Source organism: Xyrauchen texanus, chromosome 36 (genome assembly GCF_025860055.1).
Source record: "Xyrauchen texanus isolate HMW12.3.18 chromosome 36, RBS_HiC_50CHRs, whole genome shotgun sequence".
NCBI classification, from domain to species: domain Eukaryota; kingdom Metazoa; phylum Chordata; class Actinopteri; order Cypriniformes; family Catostomidae; genus Xyrauchen; species Xyrauchen texanus.
The window spans coordinates 21,736,848-21,756,960 of NC_068311.1; the positions used below are offsets into that span (position 1 = coordinate 21,736,848).

The 20,113-nt window shown below is 39.3% G+C and overlaps 1 protein-coding gene across 8 annotated transcripts in view; it reads left to right on the forward strand.

Moving 5' to 3' along the window:
* ncam1b (neural cell adhesion molecule 1b) overlaps positions 1 to 20,113 on the forward strand; it is a 160,838-nt gene that overhangs the window by 89,197 nt on the left and 51,528 nt on the right. For 5 of the 8 annotated variants that reach the window (XM_052107175.1, XM_052107178.1, XM_052107176.1 and 2 more), the window contains one exon: positions 13,543 to 13,572. The exons of the other annotated variants lie outside the window; for them this stretch is intronic. In XM_052107175.1, the coding sequence (XP_051963135.1) occupies positions 13,543 to 13,572 (30 nt within the window). The remainder of the gene's footprint in view (positions 1 to 13,542; positions 13,573 to 20,113) is intronic. 8 annotated transcript variants of the gene reach the window in all.

Sequence of the window (20,113 nt, forward strand, 5' to 3'; positions counted from 1 at the left end):
TGTCACTCTACTGTTTCTTTGCCATCAACAGTGCTAATCACAACATCACATTCTAGTAATGGGACTTTTTATTTAAGGTTTTTTCTTTTTTCTTTGTTGCACAACCTACTACACTGGAATGCCTTTTTAAATAGCTCAGCCCACGAACACACTGCAGCTAGATACGGATGTTACTCTTCTTCTGTGTGCTTAATCCCTTTCTGTACGTACAGTCCAGAGGGCGGTTATTTATAGGAGTGCCAGCTGCATTCTACAACTGAATACATTCCAGAATAGGTAGAGACAACCACATTTATATTAAATCTGCATAATATGTCCCTGCATAAACCTATATGAACAACTATATAGTTTGTAATCAGATTAGTTAAATTAAAAAAAATGTTTTATCGATGACCTGCTGATTCACAAGATCAACATAAATTTCTATAAATACTCAAATTTGTCATAAATAATATGGTATATGTTTACTTTCTTAAAGAAAATAAAAAAATGTCCTAACTTTGTAAGCATGTAATTTTGGTTCTGTTCTATTCTTCCTTCAAATAGTCGTATTTTATTCCACAAGATGGCAGCAATAATTTTCATCATCCATCACAAAATGCAGATCTGAAATGTAGGTGCACTATAATCCATATTAGCCCTCACAGATGTGCTCTAATTTTTCACCCCATTGTTGAATATTGATTGTTGAATATTGGCCTCTGAGTGGACTAGAAGCTCAATCTAGTAGTATGCCGGATCACATATTTTCTTCTATACATCTAAGATATAACATTGGATTATTCACACAAGCAAGCTCACTGACAGTAAAACATTGCTTATTTTTTAGATCACTACCTAAGCTAAAAGAAGATATAATTTTATTAGGTATCACGTGATTGATTTCTTACAGAAATAACATTTCACTTTGTGATTCTTTTGATAATCTTTCTAACTGTGGTATTAGGGCAACTGTACAATGGCATTCCTGAGAATGAGAGCTTTGATTTGATACATCATTTGTCTTTTTGCCTGCTATTTTAAAGACTTTTATATTCATATTCTATCACATGATCTCTAGGTGGTGCTGATTTGGGATGCAAATGTTTTATGCCATATTTTGCTATTTTATGTAACAAATACAGAAGTGATGGAAAATTCAGATTCTAAGCTTTTAAACGAAAAGTATTATGTATTATGTATTCGGAGACTTAAGTATTTTAAGTGTAAAAATGTTTTGAAACATTGACAGAGGTATTGAGGTTAATTTAGTGATTTATTGCTTAATTCAGTGATTTATATAATTTAGTGCTTCGATTATGTTAATTACCTTGGGTTATCTAACAAAATGTCACAAATTACAGTTTAAAGCATGTTTTCTGTATTTTGAAGTGTAAAACATTTTAAAATCAATCCTAGGTGTTTACATATGCATATTTACTACATTTATACAGTTTACTAAATTTTTGAGACCGATTTTAGAGGGGGTAATTTACCGATTGCCGATATAGTTAATTTTTGAACTGGAATGAAATCAGAACTTTTCTATGTGGATTGTGTAGATTTTAAACCAATTCTAGAAATGAACACTGAGAAACCAAAGAATAAATTAAAAAATACAATAATTATAAATAAAAATCAGTACTGTTTGATTAGTATTAGTCAATGGCTGACCATTTAAATAAAGAATAAATACAAATTTAAATAAATAGCTAAATAAACATCAGTAGTACTGTTTAGCATCAGTCAAATGCTGACTATTTTAAAACTATTTTAAAACTACCAGTCAATTAGGGCAGTGTTTCCCAACCACTGTGCTGTGGTACACTAGTGTGCCATGAAAGACTTTCAGATGTCCTGTGGAAAATTATGAAATTCCACAAAATAAATGCATGAACAAATTAATAATTTCAGGGATCTAAACTCATCTTTCTGAGAAATTCACCATTTTGAAACCATAATTGGTCACTTTTGTGATTGTGAAGAGCAATGATTAATGTGCAAAATGAGTGATATTTATACACTTATTTATAACAGGGAACATTCATCTGCTTCCTGTGGTGTCTCTGTTATTCATCTGTTCTCTTCATGAATAAATAAATGCTTAATCTGCTATATGCTCTTCCTGTAACTACATGATTAAAAATGAAAATGTGAATGAAAATAAAAGCTATTAAATGTCTTATTATCATTAAAATATGACAATTAAAATGACTGGTAATAATAGATTATGACGTAATTTTTATGTCCCTGTCCGTCACAATGACTGATGATGAGAAAGTCTAACGCAAGCACTGTATGTGACTTGTTTCTTTTTTGCATAGCCGAATTTCAAATATTATAAGTAAACACGCTACTAAGACGGACAGAAAACATGGACAAGTTATTGAAATGGAACAGTACTGACGATGATTAGCCTATGTGGGATTGTGTTGTGTCCTAGAATTTTTTAGTCGTAAAAAGTGTGCCGCGGGAAACACTTAATTAGAGGCAGGTGTAAAACAAGAAGCATTTACACCTGCCTCTAATTCAGTGTTTCCCCACCTTTTTTCTGCTTTTTGACTAAAGAATTCTATGACACACCGAGTCAAGCCGAGTCAAGAGATAAACAGTGGCAGCGGTTTTTCCTTATTCTGCTATACAAGTTCAGGAGAACTTTCAATGGTGGAAAACCAGACTTTTAATATTACATTTTCGAAATGCAATGACTGGAATTGTTCGTTTGAAGGGGTACCAAACTGCAAATCCTGAATAAAACAGTTTGGTGAATACATGTTTGACAATGCAATGAATGTAACTACGTGGTTAGCTATAAGCTCGTTGTCATGGAGAGTAAAAGATGGAATTTATTTACATTCCAGCATTGCGTCTCACCATCTAGGTAACAAATCAACACTCAACAGGCACAATCCACTGCCTCACCATTGTCTAATGAGCTGCAAAAAGATGATCTGATGCTTACCTTTCAATCTGCTACATTACTTACTGCACTAACAAACTATAGCTGTTGTCAGAGACAGGGTTAACGTTATATTAGTTATATTGAAAAGGGAAACTTATGGGGTCGTTTTTTAAAAACCTTCCATTATGTATTTACAACTTACCTTGAAGACACCGCTTAACTCCGCACCAATTAACTCCGCACTGTCTGCAGAACTACCATCAGCTCAGGTCTGCAAATAATGGAGTCAGAGCGCGTTCTGCTGGACAAACTACGTTATGACAACACCTCTAAATCACCCCAAGCATTTGTTTTCTGCGTTATATGTTCTGGAAAATGTTTTCATATCTGCACATATCAGAAAACATATACGCTGATACCTATATATCTATAAAAGGCTAATATCAGACGATAATATCCAATAAATTGGTTGGGCACATCTGAATTGCATGAACGCACATCACCAAAACAATAAGGCAATATACGCCCTTGCCAACCAACAAACAAGACGAGAGAATGCGTAGCAATGCCAAACAAAGAGATACCACGCAATGCCAAACAAAGAGATACCACACATTCTCACACTAAACGAAACCTGAGCGTACATCGCGAGGCAAACGTCTCAGATACTGATAAACTATTGACACAAGTGCCCAGCTGCCAAGATGACACCCACGTCAATAACAGACAGACATGGAGCACAAGTGTCTGGATCCCGACACAGACCGTAACTGACTCAGACAGGTAGTCAGGATCCAGACACCGTGCTCCCAACATGAAACCAGACAGACCGAAGAACGCACGGCAGGGAATACAACTGAAACCATGCCCTCATACAAACATGGAGAACGAAACACAAAACAGACATTGGACGATAATGCCATGGTCCTGTCAGACAAAAACCCATACTGACAGAGTGACAGGGCCGTGACAGCATGTATGTGGCCTCAGAGTTATTCTTACATTTTCTTTGCTAGAATGTGAGAGAAGTTTATTAAAAACCTTTAGTGTGTTTTGCGTGATGCATGTTTCTACCTTCTCCGTGCCCTTTTTACACAGCTGTCTGTAATGTACACCTGCGTTCATATGTGTATGGAAATTGCTCAACATCTTGAATTTCCTGTCTTTTTAAAATTGATGTTTTATCCCGCAAAAAGGCCCAGCTCATGTCTTATCTGATTGTAATACATGGGTCAATAAAAAATGAGTTTAGGACTGTCATATATTGCCATCTCTGGGCCACTTCCTAAGTGCCAGACAAGTGAGCAGGTTATAAAAATGGCAGGGTAGCAGCGCCCAAGGCTATAAAGAATAGGTCATGGACCACATCCCCACTGAGAGACAGGAGAAGAATTAAACTCTTCTCAGTTGTAGCCTCCCCCTCCCCCCTCCTTGTGTCATCTGTCGAGGACATTAACACATGAAAAAAAGAGCAGTTTAAAATGGTCACAGTGTGTCGAGGGTGTGAATGGCTTGAGATCACTATAGGTTTATACACTCAGAGTATTTCTATTAATTAAAATGTAAAATTTTATTTTACATTTAAAATCTCAAAACTATTATTTTCTCTGGTTGCTGTTCAGTCTCTTTCATGCACATGCTGGGTTTCTCTTGCACTTTTTCTCTTTTGGTTCAGTATAGAGAGCATTTTTGGACGTTGCAGTGAGATACAGCAGCTTGCCCGTATCTCTCCCACTCCTGGCTCACCAATTGTTGGTGAAGTCTTCATTCTCCACACAGTAAATCCGCACCTATGTTTATTATGCCCTGGACATGCACCGTGTAATAAGCATGTGCTGTTCCTCAGAATCCGTTTCTCTGCTAGGATGTGCAGTCCAGTTGAGCGTGTACCTCTTGGAAATGTATGTATGTATGCCAATTATTTAGCCACAGAAAGTGGTTAAAAACATTAGCTTTTTTAACAAATTACAGTCAACTAATAATCGCAGAAATCGACACATAACATTTTCCAGCCGTAAATACAATATAATATAATAAGAGCTGTTGAAATTAGCACGTCAACACATTCAAATAATTTCAGATGCTTAACGCGTAAATAAATTTTTTAACACGATTACCCATTTGCCCATTTGCCATTTGATTCTGACATTTTATTAAGCTCCATGTGTGTTCAGAACACTGGACTTAACAGGCTGGTACTTTTTGCAATGTGTCCAGAGTCATACACCGACGGACATCTAACCATAGATTATTGTGTAAAACAAAAACAGATGGGATTTGTGATAAGCTGCATTCACACGACCCACTTGAGTGAATATCAGCATTTCCCCATCATTGTGTTGCACTTCCATTTTACTGGACTATTTGGATGAAGTATCATTACATGGAGTCGTGGACAGTGCCAGCGCTAAAATCAAAGCAAGATTTTTTCTGCAAGTGCTTTTCATGTGAAGTTCAAAGCGGCATGATTCATGTCCATGTGGCTTCACAATTGCTGTAGCAAAGTGTATAGCCATGATTAATATTTTTGGAGGATGCAATAAATCTGTGGGCCTTTTAAATCAGTCAACCTCCCACTTCAATTGGTGCTATTTTAGTGTATTTCTGTTTTTATACTTTGAAATGCTTTCTTTGAAAATGTTAATAAAACATTAAGTATTGGTTTTTATTCTTTCCTCAAAAAGGAAATAAATGCTCTTTGACTGGAAAAAGGTACATATAGAGTTAAATGTCATCACTTTCTAAATCTGCGGTTAATCGTGATTAATTGCATGATTTTTAAAGTCTATCGCAATTTTGAAAGTGTTAAAATCGACTGACTGCACTTAATATAATATTATATCATTCACATTCTCAAACACTGTATCTGTTTCCATACAATGAAAGTGAATGGTGACTGGAGCTAAAATTCAGCCAAAAACATTTTTTGGGGTGAATTATCCCTTTGATTAAACAAGTTAATTTGGTTATTGAACAGGCTTCATTGTGTGAATAATATCTAAAAATGTTGACCTCTGTGGCCCATTGTTGTTGTTGGATTTTTATCTACACTTTTGTCTCAAAAACATTTTCTCAAATTTATTGTCTCAAAATTGTCTAAAATTTATATACATTTTTCTGGAGGATATAATTGTTTTTTCAATAACCAAACATTCTGGGAATTAAGGAAAAAAAAAAAAACTTGCTTGAAAATACATTTTAAAAGTGAAAAAAATGGTGTCATTAAGCATTAACTTTTTTTATGACTTCAGCAAACTGTAACATTCAATCATGTACAGTCATTTACTTTCCCCAGTAAAACTGTAAAACTGTAAAGCTCTACTCTAAATGTGTAGTTTTATACATATTGTGTTAAACTAAATAAGTATTATTTAATTGCTTTAAACAAGTGCCGCAAGTTTGTCACAGTGTTTTTCCCCTCCTAAACCCTACAGGCACGAGAGAGAGAGAGAGAGAGAGAGAGAGAGAGAGAGAGAGAGAGAGAGAGAGAGAGAGAGAGAGAGAGAGGGGCATGTGTAGGTCAGCTCTTGTTTTCAACAGATACAAAGCTCATTCAGATCAATTCTCTCTGCTAGTGGCGTCATTGATAGCTTTGTCTGTCCGTACCAGTGACCCTGCATCGAGTGAAAAGCATCCTATTCCCTGAGCTTGGTAAACAGCGTTTACAACTGGCTGATATGATGAAACTCGAGATATAGTAACCCAGATCCCTCTCTCCCCTCAAGATAGTTGTCACTGAGGTGAGACTTTCATAGCTGCCTTGTTTATATTTACTGTCCTGCAAGTGGGAACATGTTAAAGACAACATCAAACGGAATTTGTTATGAATTTAAGTGAAGTAATATGATATATTTATTATGGCTGTCGATTTAACACATTTAATTTAGTCTGATCAATTAAATAAAAAAATATCCAAATTTATCATGCCTCCTTACCCGCACATAAACTCCATAATATAAGTACATATATTCAAACTATCAGAATAATTCAAGCTTGAAGTACAAATAACTTGTGTTCCCCTTCTGTCACTCGCTCGGCATTGTGTCGATGTAGTGACACTAGGGGTCGCTCTTGAGAGCCCGAACACCTCTATTCTTTTAAGGAAAGCCCAATGAAAATTGGTGAGTGGAATTTGTATGCCACTCCCCTGGACATGTGTATAAAAGGAGAAGGAATGCCAACTCTCATTCAGATTTTTTCTTCGTAGCTGAGCGGTTGTACTATCAGCGAGCTGAATACTGCTGCTGTTCCATTCACCTCTTAAGAAGCGTATGATCTTGGATATACGGCACATATCCAGCAGCTTTCTCTCCTTCTGCACGATGAGTGCAGATTTCGCCCCTGGGCACTTTGTAGAGCACACACATTGACGTTAAACGTCTTTTTAAAGACACGTCTTTTTAAAGATGCCTTTCTGTCTTTGTGTGATTCCTGGGCGCTGCCTCACATATCTGGGCAATGATCACACTGAGGCAGTGTTTGTGGATGGTTCATGTTCTCATTGCGAAAATATGACCATGGCAGCATTGTGGTCGCGGCTTTCCTTCTTCTGAAGCGGGAAAGCCACTCTAGCCTGAACCGGGCCTTACACAGACTCTCGTTCAAAATGCTAACACAGTAACACATTTTGTCTGGAATCAAGATTTGTTCGCGGCGTTAGACCTGAAGGATGGATACTTTTACGTCTCGGTTCCCCTTCTGTCACTCACTGGACATTGTGTCGATTGTAGTGACACAAGGGTTCTTTCTTGAGTCTTTCATACCTCTGGATTTGAGAAAAGACCAATGAAAAATTGGCAGACAGGATTTGCATGTCCCACCCCCGGACATACGGTATAAAGGGAAGCGGACGTGTGTCTGTCAGTCAGATTTTTTTCTTCGGAGCAGAGCGGTTGTGCAGCAGCAAGCTGAGTTTCACTACTGCTCCACTCACCTCTAACCAGAGCATTGCTGTTGTATCTACGGTGCGTTTACTGTGGCTTTATCCTTCTCTGCACGCTGTGCAGTTCCCGCCCCTGTGCGCTTTGACAGCGCTTCTGTAAAAAGTGCATACACTCTAGAAGAGAAGTATTTTCCCCTCTAAAATAGAGTATTTTTCATTCTTAAAAGAGCAACCCCGTGGTCCAGGAACATCACCTTTGGCTAAACCTGGTCGAGATGCGTCCCCCCTGGTCGAGTAATGCCCCCCGTCTCCCAGCTTGTTCTCTTCGGTGACACTGTCGATGACTTCGCCAAGCAATTTTCGCGGTAAAGAGGCAGATGGAAGCAATTTCTCACATCATGGCGCCACCACAGTGCAGCCCACGCCCCGTCTGCCCCACCCGGTACGGTTTGACTACCAGGCGTATCAGTACAAGGTCCTCCCCTTCGGCCTGTCCCCGTCCCCTTGCATCTTCACCAAGGTCGCAGAGGCAGCCCTTGCCCCGCTACCTCGACGACTGGCTCATTCTAGCTCACTCTCGAGAGTTACCATGCGCTCACAGGGACCACGTGCTCAGGCACCTCAGCCGTCTAGGGCTCCAGGTCAACTGGGAAAGAGCAAGCTCACCCCGGTTCAGAGCATCTCTTTTCTCTGCATGGAGTTTGACACAGTCTCAATGACAACGCGCCTCACGGATGAGCCCGGCACAGCAGTTCCTCTATAACAGTTCCAGAGTCTCCTGGGGCATATGTATCCTCAGCTGCGTTCATGCCGCTCGGGTTGATGAATATGAGACCGCTTCAGCACTGGCTTAAGACTCAAGTCCCAAGATGGGCATGGTGCCATGGCACGTACCGTGTGTTAATCACCCCTTCCTGCCATCAGACTTTCAACCATTGGACAGACCTCTGTTTTCTGCGGACTTTAGTCCCCCTATAGCATGTGTCCAGACGTGTCGTGTTCATCACAGACGCATCTCCAACTGTGTTGGGGCGCTGTGTGCAATGGCCGCTGGCTCCTGGAGAAGGCCCCCGCTGCGTTGGCACATCAACTGCCTAGAGTTGCTGGCTGTATTCCTTGCCCTGTGGAGGTTTCTTCTGATTCTCATCCTGATTTCTCCTGATTCTGATTTGGGGCAAGGACGTCTTGATCTGTTCAGACAGCACCGTGACGGTAGCCTCCCAAGACAATTCCCACTGCCCGCTCTAATACTCCCTAATGGAGGCCCCTCTGGGGACAGACGCATTGGCACACAGCTGGCCCTGGGGCTGTGCAAGTACGCATTTCCCCCAGTGAGCCTTCTTGCACTGGTGCTGTGCAAGATCAGGGAGGACAGGGAACAAGTCACCTTAGTGGCTCCTTACTGGCCCACTCGGACTCTCAGATCTCAAGCTCCTCGCGACAGCACCTCCCTGGCAGATTCCCCTGAGGAAGGACCTTCTTTTTCAGAGATGGGGCACCATCTGGCATCCGTGCCCAGACCTCTGGAACCATGTCTGGCCCTAGGATGGGACACGGAAGACCTAAGTGGCCTACTACCAGCAATGGTAGACACGATCACTCAGGCCAGATCTTCCTCTTCGAGGCAGATTTATGCCCTGAAGTGGCGCTTGTTCGCAACTTGTTGTCCTTCCCGAGCCCCAGAGATGCGCAGTTGGGTCAGTGCTTTCCTTCCTGCAGGAGACGCTAGAGGGGTGGCTGTCCCCTCCACCTTGATGTTATATGTAGCCGCTATAGCGGCGCACCATAACGCAGTGGACGGTAAGTTCCTAGGGAAACATGACCTGATCATCAGGTTCCTCAGAGGCACCCGGAGGCTGAATCCTCCCAGTCCACACCTCTTCCCCTCATGGGATCTCTCTGCGGTCCTCCTGGGCCTTCGGGGAGCCCCCTTTGAGCTGCTAGAGTCAGTCAAGCTGAAAGCCCTCTCTTTGAAGATGGCCCTCCTGATTGCGCTCACCTCCATCAAGAGGGTTGGAACCTGCAAGCATTTTCTGTCAGCGATACTTGCCTGGAGTTTGCTCCGGCAGATTCTCACGTTATCCTGAGACCCCGGGCGGGCTGGGTATTTTCCACCTGAAAGAATATGAATGGAAAAGAACACCTTCCCCAATGCGTATAATAGCGTTAGATGGCCCCAGCCAGATCTAATATTCTGTGGAGAGAAAACATAGAGAGAAAAGGCTCCTTCTTTTTTATACCAGTATGTCCGGGGGAGTGGCATGCAAATTCCACTCACCAATTCTCATTAGCCATTTCTCAAAAGAATAGAGGTGATCAGGGCTCTTAAGAACAACCCCTAGTGTCACTACATCGACACAACATCTCTTTCCCTCCATCAGGGAGTGGAGGTTACGACAGTTACCAAGACGTTTTTACTTACCGCATCAGCAGGGAGCACTCCGCAAACCTCACAAGCAGTGCAGCCACAGAATGAGAGTCAGTAACACAGGACGTGTTGTTGTTTGCTGGATGAAGCAAAACAAAATACAGAGGTCTTGTGATGACATTTTATTGCAATATATTATGCAATAAATTAGACACATCACATTGTACATAAAAAGTTACAGATAGCACCTTCAAGAATGTACAGGTTTTTTTATTTTTATTATTTTCTCCCCTTTTACTCCACAATTTGGAATGCCCTATTCCCAATGCTAAGTGGGACTCGAAGTCCTCGTGGTGGCATAGTGACTTTTCTAAATCCGGGTGACGGAGGACGAATCTCTGTTGCCTCTGTGTCTGAGACCGTCAATCTGCACATCTTATCACATGGCTTGTTGAGCACCATTACAGCGGAGACATAGCGCATGTTGAGGCTTCACGCCATCCACCGCGGCATCCACACACAACTCGCCACGTGCCCCACGGAGAGCGAACCACATTATAGTGACTACAAGGAGGTTACCCCATTTGAATCTACCCTTCCTAGCAACCAGGCCAATTTGGTTGCATAGGAGACCTGGCTGGAGTCACTCAGCATGCCCTGGGATTCAAACTCATGAACTCCAGGGCTTGTAGTCTGCGTCTTTACTTGCTGAGCTATCCTGGCCCCCGTGTAGGGTATATTTTTATATAATTTCATTTACTGCATGTTGTTAGAAGTTTTGTTTTGTGTTTTACAATTAACACCTATGCATTTGAAAGAGTCCTCAAGGTATTCTCAAAACGCTGCATGATCCACCAATTATCTCAGATTTAATACATGCTATTGAGGAGTTCAAAAATTGCTGCATGAATAAGCTGGCAAGTAGGGGTGCCAGACACATACTGAACCATTGAAGTACTCCAGCGTTTGATTTCCTTTCATTGTTGTTACAATCACAGATTTATCACCTCAATTTGAGAAATCATAGCAGTGTTGGTACAGGCCTGAGGCTTAGTGTTCCTTTCCACCTGATGTAATCAGAATGATCATATAATAATGTAAGCAATCACCTGAACAATTCATTTACATAAGCAGATTGTTCATTTTGTTCTGCTATTTTAACAGCCTTGGAAATTTCATTGAACCGTTCATCATTAGCTTAGGGCTCCGGTTTATATTAAGATATTAGCTTTAATTAAGAGCAATTAGATGGCGTAGCAGAATAAAAGGCATTGATCATAACTGTTTATCCCGCTCAAGTCTCCTGGGAGGTAGTTAGCCAAATAAAAGCTGCAAGACTAGCACACTCTGCCTGCTGTCATCATAACAAGCCTGCAAGGGTTTCGTTTTTTCCTGATGCTCTAGCAAAACGGCTTGGTGCTTTTTAACTCTCACCTTCTCTTTTCTTTTTTTTTTTTTTTTTGCAAGCACACTACAGAAACACATTGTTGTGCCCTTCTCCGCCAACACAATGCACAGACCATTTCAGGCATTGTTTGATTTGCGGCATGTTTTCGTGTTGTTCTTTGTGTGTTTTGTCTGCCGATCATCCCAGTGTGTTGTAGCATGTCACGATTTCCTGTGTGTTGTAGCATGTCACGATTTCCTGTCTGTTGCATCGTGATGCTAAGCATGTGCACGCTCAGCTGCCATGTGAACTGTAATGTGAGTTGATGGAGAACTTCAGCCACTTTCACGGGGAAAGTGTTTGCATGGGCTGTTAATATATGTGGTCTAAATGTTTTCTTTGTAACCCCCAAATATTGTGCAAATTGATCAGTAATTACAGCATTTTCTTTTTAATCTTGACACTGAAAACACTGAACATCTTAAACAATACTTGTTACAATACTCATAAAGCAACAAGAATGATTGTATAAGCTGTAAGAGATGGATATGCACTGTAAAATAATCTTCTTAATCATTATTTTTGTCTTGTTAAAAAAAAATATCTCAACATCTTCAAAACAAGATAAATTTACTTGAGATTTAAAATTGCACAAGATTCAATAAATACTTGTTTTCAGAGAATATATCTTGGATTAATTTTATTTTCTTACCCCGTTGGCTTACATAATTTAGTGAGGTTTATGCTTTAAACAAGAAAACAATTTGCAGATAGGATATAAAAGATAAACTTAATTCAAGATATATTCTCTGAATATTATATTACTCAGTTTTGCTTCTTAAGTAAATGCATCTTGTTTTAAGGATGTTTAGATATTTTATATTGTAAATCAAGTAGGGCTGTGTAGAAATATAGATTTGCCGATGGATTGTGATCTTAGTTTGAATGATCTCGATATTGATTATTAAATCCCAAGATTGATCTATCACTTTATGAAGCAACCCTCTATAATGCAAGTAAATCACTTACATGTGCCACTGGCTAGTAAATGTTCAGATTTCACTCAGTAGTATATTGGAGAAAAAGTTATTTTCACTGCGTGTTGAAAGTAGAATTTCGGTTTAACTTGTTCTGTGTGTCCAAAGAAGTGATTCACGGATCCATATGTCATTGAATAATGTCTTTTTGATACACTTTCTGTTTTTTTTACAGTCAGTTGCTGATTAAATCACTTGTTGATCTAATCACACATGGATGTGCTAAAGAAACCACGCACATCTTCATGTGCTAACTGGCTGATGCCGCAAGTCTTAAAGAGACAGTACTGATTTAGTATGTCTTCTACATATCAAGGCAAATACTTGAATAAAGTACATATTATGCAAGTAAACAATACAAATTTAACAAAACAATATTTGCAATTTCAAGACAATAATTGATGGAATACACTGAATTTGAAAAATTTTCAAAAGTGAAATGTGACTAATTTAATGAAAAACATGATATAATAAAATATATATTTTCAAATTGGGCTTAGACTTTATTTCTCATAATGAAGATTGTAACAGAAATGTACAGATATTAATAGATATAGAATCGAATTGAGATTGGAATAGAATTGAGTCGAGAGCTTGTGCATCAGAATTGTATCCAGTCGGAAAATCTGTATCAATACAAGGCCTAAAAACAAGACAAAAATACTGACTAAGAAAAACATATTTTGCAGTGTACAAGCTGACTTTTACGATTAGCGAGAATAAATGATGAGCCTATTCAAGGCTGTGAATTGAATTAATGTATATAATACAAAAATACACAGAGAAAATAAATTAAACAAAATTGAACCTGCCTTTTTAACATGATTTTTCACAACGCATGCATCATTTGTAACATTGCACATTTTATAGGATTGTAAATTATGCATAATCAGTTAGGAAATGTTTTTTTGTAAACGGTTAACGGAGGATTCCTTCTAAAGGATTGCTTTGCCTTTTTGTGTTGTGTTTTGTCTGTGTTCTCTGCAGGCCTCTTGGACTCGGCCCGAACAACACAAGGTAGAGATTCTGTATCTATGACTCCATGAACTAAATTACGAAGATAGCCATCACCTACATAAACATCTTATACATTAGATCAAATCAAATATATTCTCTCAAATTTCATCAAATCCTTCAACTGAATTAAAAATAACTGTGGTTCACCTGGTGTAGTTGTAGTTTTTGCTTTCTATTCAGTGCATGTCCTCTTTTTCATTCTCATACCAACCAACATTCTGTGTCTAATCAATTAGGTCATTACGACCAGTACTCGAATTGAATCAAGTCTTATGGGGGGTCCCCACCATGATTTATTTTAATTTTTTTTGGTGGTGGTGGTGTGTGTGTTGGGAGGGGGGTTAGTCTCACAATATACAATTTATACAAAATATACAATAGATTTATTTGATCATAATATGCATAACTATATACTATTTATTAAAACAGGCTTACATAAAAGAACATTTAAGATCAGGCTTTTTGTGTTGATAAATAGTAAATGCAGGAAACTAGTTAATTAGATATTAAAAATAATTTGTGACGAGACAGGCTGTCAGTCTGGGTGTTAGTGTTGGTGGGGATTTTTCAACGGTTTCAGTGCGGTTACATTGTTACGTCAGTAGGTGGCTGCAAGGGACTGTTATGAGTGAATCAGTCAGCAGAATATTCAATCATTTCAGTCAAAAAGGCTGCTTTATTCAGGAACAAAAAGAGTGAATCCTGCATTTGTATGCGGATATAATTCCCGAAACTTTGCAGCGTGTACGTGGCTATTGGTCCTCCTCTTAGCAGCATGAAAAACAAGTTTTATACAAACTCTGAATGGATTATATAAAGCATTGAAAGCGCACTACAAGCGCTCCCTTTATAATCACTAAAAAGCTGTCACTCATCTTCATCGCAATCTCTAGCACCCCAGTAGAACCAGACCTATCAATATTGCAAAATGAGTAAGCCTAAATGTTTCCAATTAATGCAAGGAATGCAAAAGCCCCAACATGGAGTGAATATATATATATATATATATATATATATATATATATATATATATATATATAGAAGAAATATGTATAGAGAGAAAATTATCAGTAAGAAGCTTTCTATTCCCGACTGCTTGTGGAGGTTTATTATTTTTTGCTAAAGTTAGCTTCACCGGAGCGGCACCAAGGAAGCAGTCATGTCAACGATGTCATGCACTTAGCAGTCTTTAGATGTGGGGTGGGGTGGGGCATTTACATTTTAAATAGACATAACAACTAGCCTATAAGCAAACTTAATATAAATTATTTTAAATAATTAATTCACGAAATTAACCGTATACACTGCATGAATTTAATCAGATCTGTCATTATTATTTTTACTAAATATAAATATATTGGGGACCCCCACAAGTCTATTTTTTTACTTCTTATGGGGGGGTCCGTAATGCCTTATGGTGGGTCCTGGATCCCCCAAGCCCCCCTCAATTCGAGCACTGATTATACAACATCATTACATTTAATTATGATACAACAGGGTTGCATTCTCTGTTCTGAAAGAGGTGTTTTACCCTGTCTGATCATTACATTCTTATCAAGGTTTGTTTGTGTTGTCATGGATTAAAAATGACATCATTATATGCATTATGACATCACAGGGCTGCATTCTATGCATTCTCAACAAAGATTTCAGGGCTTTTAAGAGTTTTACCCAGTCTGATCATTGCATGATTCCTTATCAAGACATTTTTGTGATGTGAATGATTAATTATGACATTATTATTTTTCATAATGACAGGGCTCCATTCTATGCACTCTCCACAAAGCTTTCAGGCCTTGCAAGACTGATCATGTCTGATAATTTGTATTCCCTCTTATAGAAGGTTTTATTTTGATGTAATGGATTTTTCCTCCTTTTCACAAGTAATTAAGGTGGTACAAAATGGCTTTGTTGTTGTTTACATCAATACTTTGCCTTTTTCACCCTGACAAAAATAGATATTTGAGGAAACCACCTCCATCCAGTCTTTGCAGAGGCTGGTCTGCATTATTAAAAAGACCTTTCTGCTGAAAACTAAGGCTATAAAACTTTAATGATGCAGTGTTCTCACATTGCAAATGAATAAATAGAGCCTTATCTCAGAGAAGAATGGAAGATAAAGTCAGTTTAATGTTCCAGTTGATATGCATAGCAGTTTCTCTAGCTGCTCCACAGTGATTCAGTAATATGGCTTGTGGCCTGACCCAGTACCATGTAGTAACCAGAGTCCAGTGATGAGAGCACATCCCATGGTGCAGGGGGTCAAGGTCTGGCCATTTGGCCACTGCTGATGAGGAAAGTGTGGGAAAGAGGGCCGGAAATGGGCTGGATGGGGCTCAGCACTCCCATTAGGGAGTTATTCAGTTAGCCCAGTCAGCTCTGCTGGGTGGCTGTAGGTCGGTTTTTGAAAGAATAAAAAACACTCTGCATTTTGTAAGCGTGACACAGTCCTGGGAGAACACCAGCATAATTATTTGTCTTAAACACGTTGCTTCTGCCGAGTTCATTCATAGCAGAGTTTGTGTAAGGGGTTGTGGCTGGCCAGAAATATATAGAGAGAAGTTTTCTGTTGCTTGTGGAGCGTTGAATACTAATGTTGGGCTTGATTAAGTCTTCTGGAACTTCAATGCATTTCCTGTCCTCATTGCCATCCTGTCTGAGGTGGTGTGTGTGTAAATGTGTGAAAAAGAAAGAAAGTGAGTTCATTCCATCCATCCTAAGATGTATTCAGCCAAAGGATGCAGTTTAATGCACTGGAAATAGTTTTGATATGTCAGTGCCTCTTTCTCTCTAATGAACAACGTTTGAATAGATGGAACAAATCACTTTTTCATCTTTCTTTTTGCATCGCTATGGGCTAGATCTCAGAACTCTTTGTTATTGTGTCATACCCTGTCAAAAAAAAAAAAAAAACATTGTTTCTTTTCTTTTTGCTGGTTAAGGCTGCTTAGTCTCCTAGTTTGGTCAGGCCGTTGTTCAGCTGGTTTCTTAGCCTGACCAGCTGACAAGTGCTCAAAACAACTTTAAGACCAGCATGACCAGGGTGAACAGTTAAGACCAGCCATGGAGTTGGTTCAAGAATCTGGGATGTTGAGAAATGGATCGATTATGTGGAGACATTGGAGAGGGAATTATCTGCTAACCCACTAGCGACCAAAGCAGATTTGCAGTGAGTCTGGAAAAAGTTGGAAGACCTTGAGAATCGTAGGTCTGAAATGTTGAAATTCCTAGACGAGCTCTTGCCGAGTCTGCTCGACATAACAGACTGTAAGTTGGAATTCGAGCGTGCTCACAGAGTGCCGGCTCGGAGATCCATTGAGGGAGATAGGTCCCAATCAATTCTGGCCGATTTTCTGAGATCATCCGATAAAGATCTTGTGTTACGTGAAGCAAGGAGTAAAGGAAGGCTTTATTGGAAGAACCAAAACATTTTCTTGTTCCCAGACTTTGCGAATTCGACAAGAGAGAAACGTGATCGATTCAAAGAATGCAAGAAACTCTTACATGAATGGAAGATAGCTTTTGCACTGACAGCTAAATTGAGAATAGATACCAAGGATGGCTGCAAAATATTTACATGCCCACAGCAAGCATTATCTTTCATAGAGACAATGGGGTGAGTAAGCCATTTAGTGATTTTCATGTTGCCCCCAAGTGAGCTTGACTCACTAAACATTCACTTAACCATCAGAGGAAGCTAGGCACCTTTCTCATTGTGCTGGCTCCGCCTAGCACCTGGAGTTTGTTTTGTGGAATAACACTCCTTCGGGACAATTGTGGATGAATCTGCATGTTCCTTGTCTTTATGCCTCCTATTGTCTGGAGTTTGTCTTGTGGCGTATTTCTGCATGACATTGGAAGGATTAGGTCATCAGCTGCACTGAAAATCTAATGATTTTTTTATTAAAAAAAAAAAAAAAGTATTTTTTTGTCCTGGTTCCTGGAGTTTGTTTTGTGGAGGAACACACCTTCGGGACAGTTTTGTGAATGAATCTGCATGTTATTTGTGTTTATTCTGCCTATTGGCTCGAGTTTGTATTATAGATTATTTTCTGTTATGTAATTCTGTCTCAAAAAATGTTTATAGAAACACCTGACTTCAATCCGATGGCGAAGTTGTCACGGGACTCTCTTAGACGTACGAGAGGATGTTTAGAGTTTAGAGAGATGGACGGCAGTTGGCACTTTCATGCGCGGGATTAATGTGCAAGTTTTTCTTTTTTCTGTTTGTTTGGTTCGGGGGGGAAGTTCGGGGTTTGACTGGTGCACTAATGTTGGAATGTGGTCTTTATCATTTTATTTTTGACACACAATAAATGTTTTGTCAATATGTCAAATGTTAATATGAGTATATATATATATATATATATATAAGTCCCTCATTTCTTCTATTGTTGATTGTTCAATAGGAAACATATTAGTCTAAGATCACGCCCTGGTGAGTTTAGAGGTGTTGACTTATATGGAGAAAAGAAATCATATAGTTGGCTCTTTAATGTATCCCTTTTGCAAAATCCTGATTTCAAACAAATTTTAAAGGCTGAAATCAATGTTTATATGGAGACCAACTGGTCCTCGTATATCCTCTGTGGGTGTGGCTTGGGAGGCTTAAGGCGGTTCTTAGGGGTCAGATCATACAGTGCCTCATTCATCAAAAAATCCAAAGCATGAGAATTTGTGGAGTTGGAAGGGAATATTAAAAGTGCCGAGGCACAGCTAAAGCGCCAAATGGCATCTCATGGCCTCAGAGAATTGGCCCGATTGAAATACAGATATAATACTATTTTGTCACGGAAGGTGGCACAAACCCGGATCAGTCTGATTCTTAAAAATGACAATGATCTAAGTGAGTGTAAGAGATATTGTCTAATTTCCCTGATCCAGCTAGACATTAAAATATTGTCAAAAAGTTTGGCTAACCGATTAAGTATAGTTATGACATCTCCTATACATATATTTCAGGTTTATTCTGGGCCACAGCTCTTCTGATAGCATTAGGTGTCTCATCAATATCATGTGGTCAGTGGCAAATGGTCAGACTCCAGTCGCTGCTTCTCACTTGACACTAAAAGAGTGTTTGATATGGTAGAATGGAATAATCTTTTTAAGATTTTGGAAATATATGGGAGGTTGCCCTCTTTCCCCATTATTGTTCTGTCTTGCCCTGGAAAAATTAGCAGCCATGATAAGAAGGGAAGTGGCAGGAGGTGTGGTGCATAAGCTTTTGCTTTATGCAGATTATATTTTATTATTCGCCTCCTACCCCACAAATTCACAGGATACAGAGTTAATTGGTCTAAATCCGAAACTTTGGCTGACAGCATACTGCCCAGTAACAGCTTTCCTGACGGGTGCCTTCCAGTGGCCCAAAATGCCCACAGGGCATTAAGTATTTGGGAATTATTCCCAGCAAATTTGTCTAATTTAGTTAGTTCATTTTGATCCCTTAATAAAAAGGTTTTCGAGCGATGTGGGCAGATGGGCTTCATTACATTTATCTATGATTGGGAAGGTTGATGTTATTAAAATGAATTGTATTCCAAAAATTAACTACCTGCTAAAATCTCTCAACGCAGATGTACACCTCTCATATTTCAAGCAATTGTATTGCATAGTGAAGTCCTTCATTTGGAAGGGTAAGCTTCCTAGATTACATTTTAATAAGTTACATAGGTCGATTGACAAAGGTAGGCTAGGCCTACCCAAGATTTTGTTTCATTATTATGCATTCGGTCTCAGATATTTGGCTCATTGAATGCTTCCACATGAGAGAGCCCCTTCTTGGTTTTGTATTGAACAGGAAGTTCTTGCATCTATTTTGCCATTGCAAAGCCTGTCTATAAAACTAATCAGAGAGGTTAAGTCACACCCCGCTATCTTGCATTTGCACTCGTATGGACAAAAGTGTCTGACATATATTTTAATGTTGCCTTGAGCATATGGCTGAACCCAAAATATGTATTGATAAGTCCCCTTTCTGCTGATCAGATTGGATTAGGAGGGGGGTTAATACACTCGGTGACCTATAGAGTGGAGTGTTGAGATTGTTGGAAAATTTGGTTCAACATTTTGGGACTCCCAGATCTCAGTTCTATAGGTATTTACAGCTGCGCCACCTGCTCTGTATTGTTTTTGGGAGTAGCATACACCCCCCTAAAGCTGCAGATGCTCTGGGAGAGTTGATTACTGCTTTTGGAAAAGGTCATGAGGCATCAGTGTATTACTCCCTGTTAATTCAGAGTCTGGGGACAGAGCTCTAACTTCAATCAAGAAATTATAGGAGAATGATTTAATCTTGGTATTGGAGGAGGGAGTGTGGGCTAGGATTCTAAAAAATGTCAAGTCTATATCTAGATTAAGGGTGTGCCTTATGCAATTCAAGATTTTACATAGATTATATTAGACCCCCTCTAGATTGTATAGGCTTGGTCTTAAAGAAACACCCACCTGCTGGCGATGCCGTTTGGAGGATGGAGACACAACCCATGTTTTTTGGTGTGTGTTAAGATCCTAGGGTTTTGGTTGAGGGTTCAGAATTGTG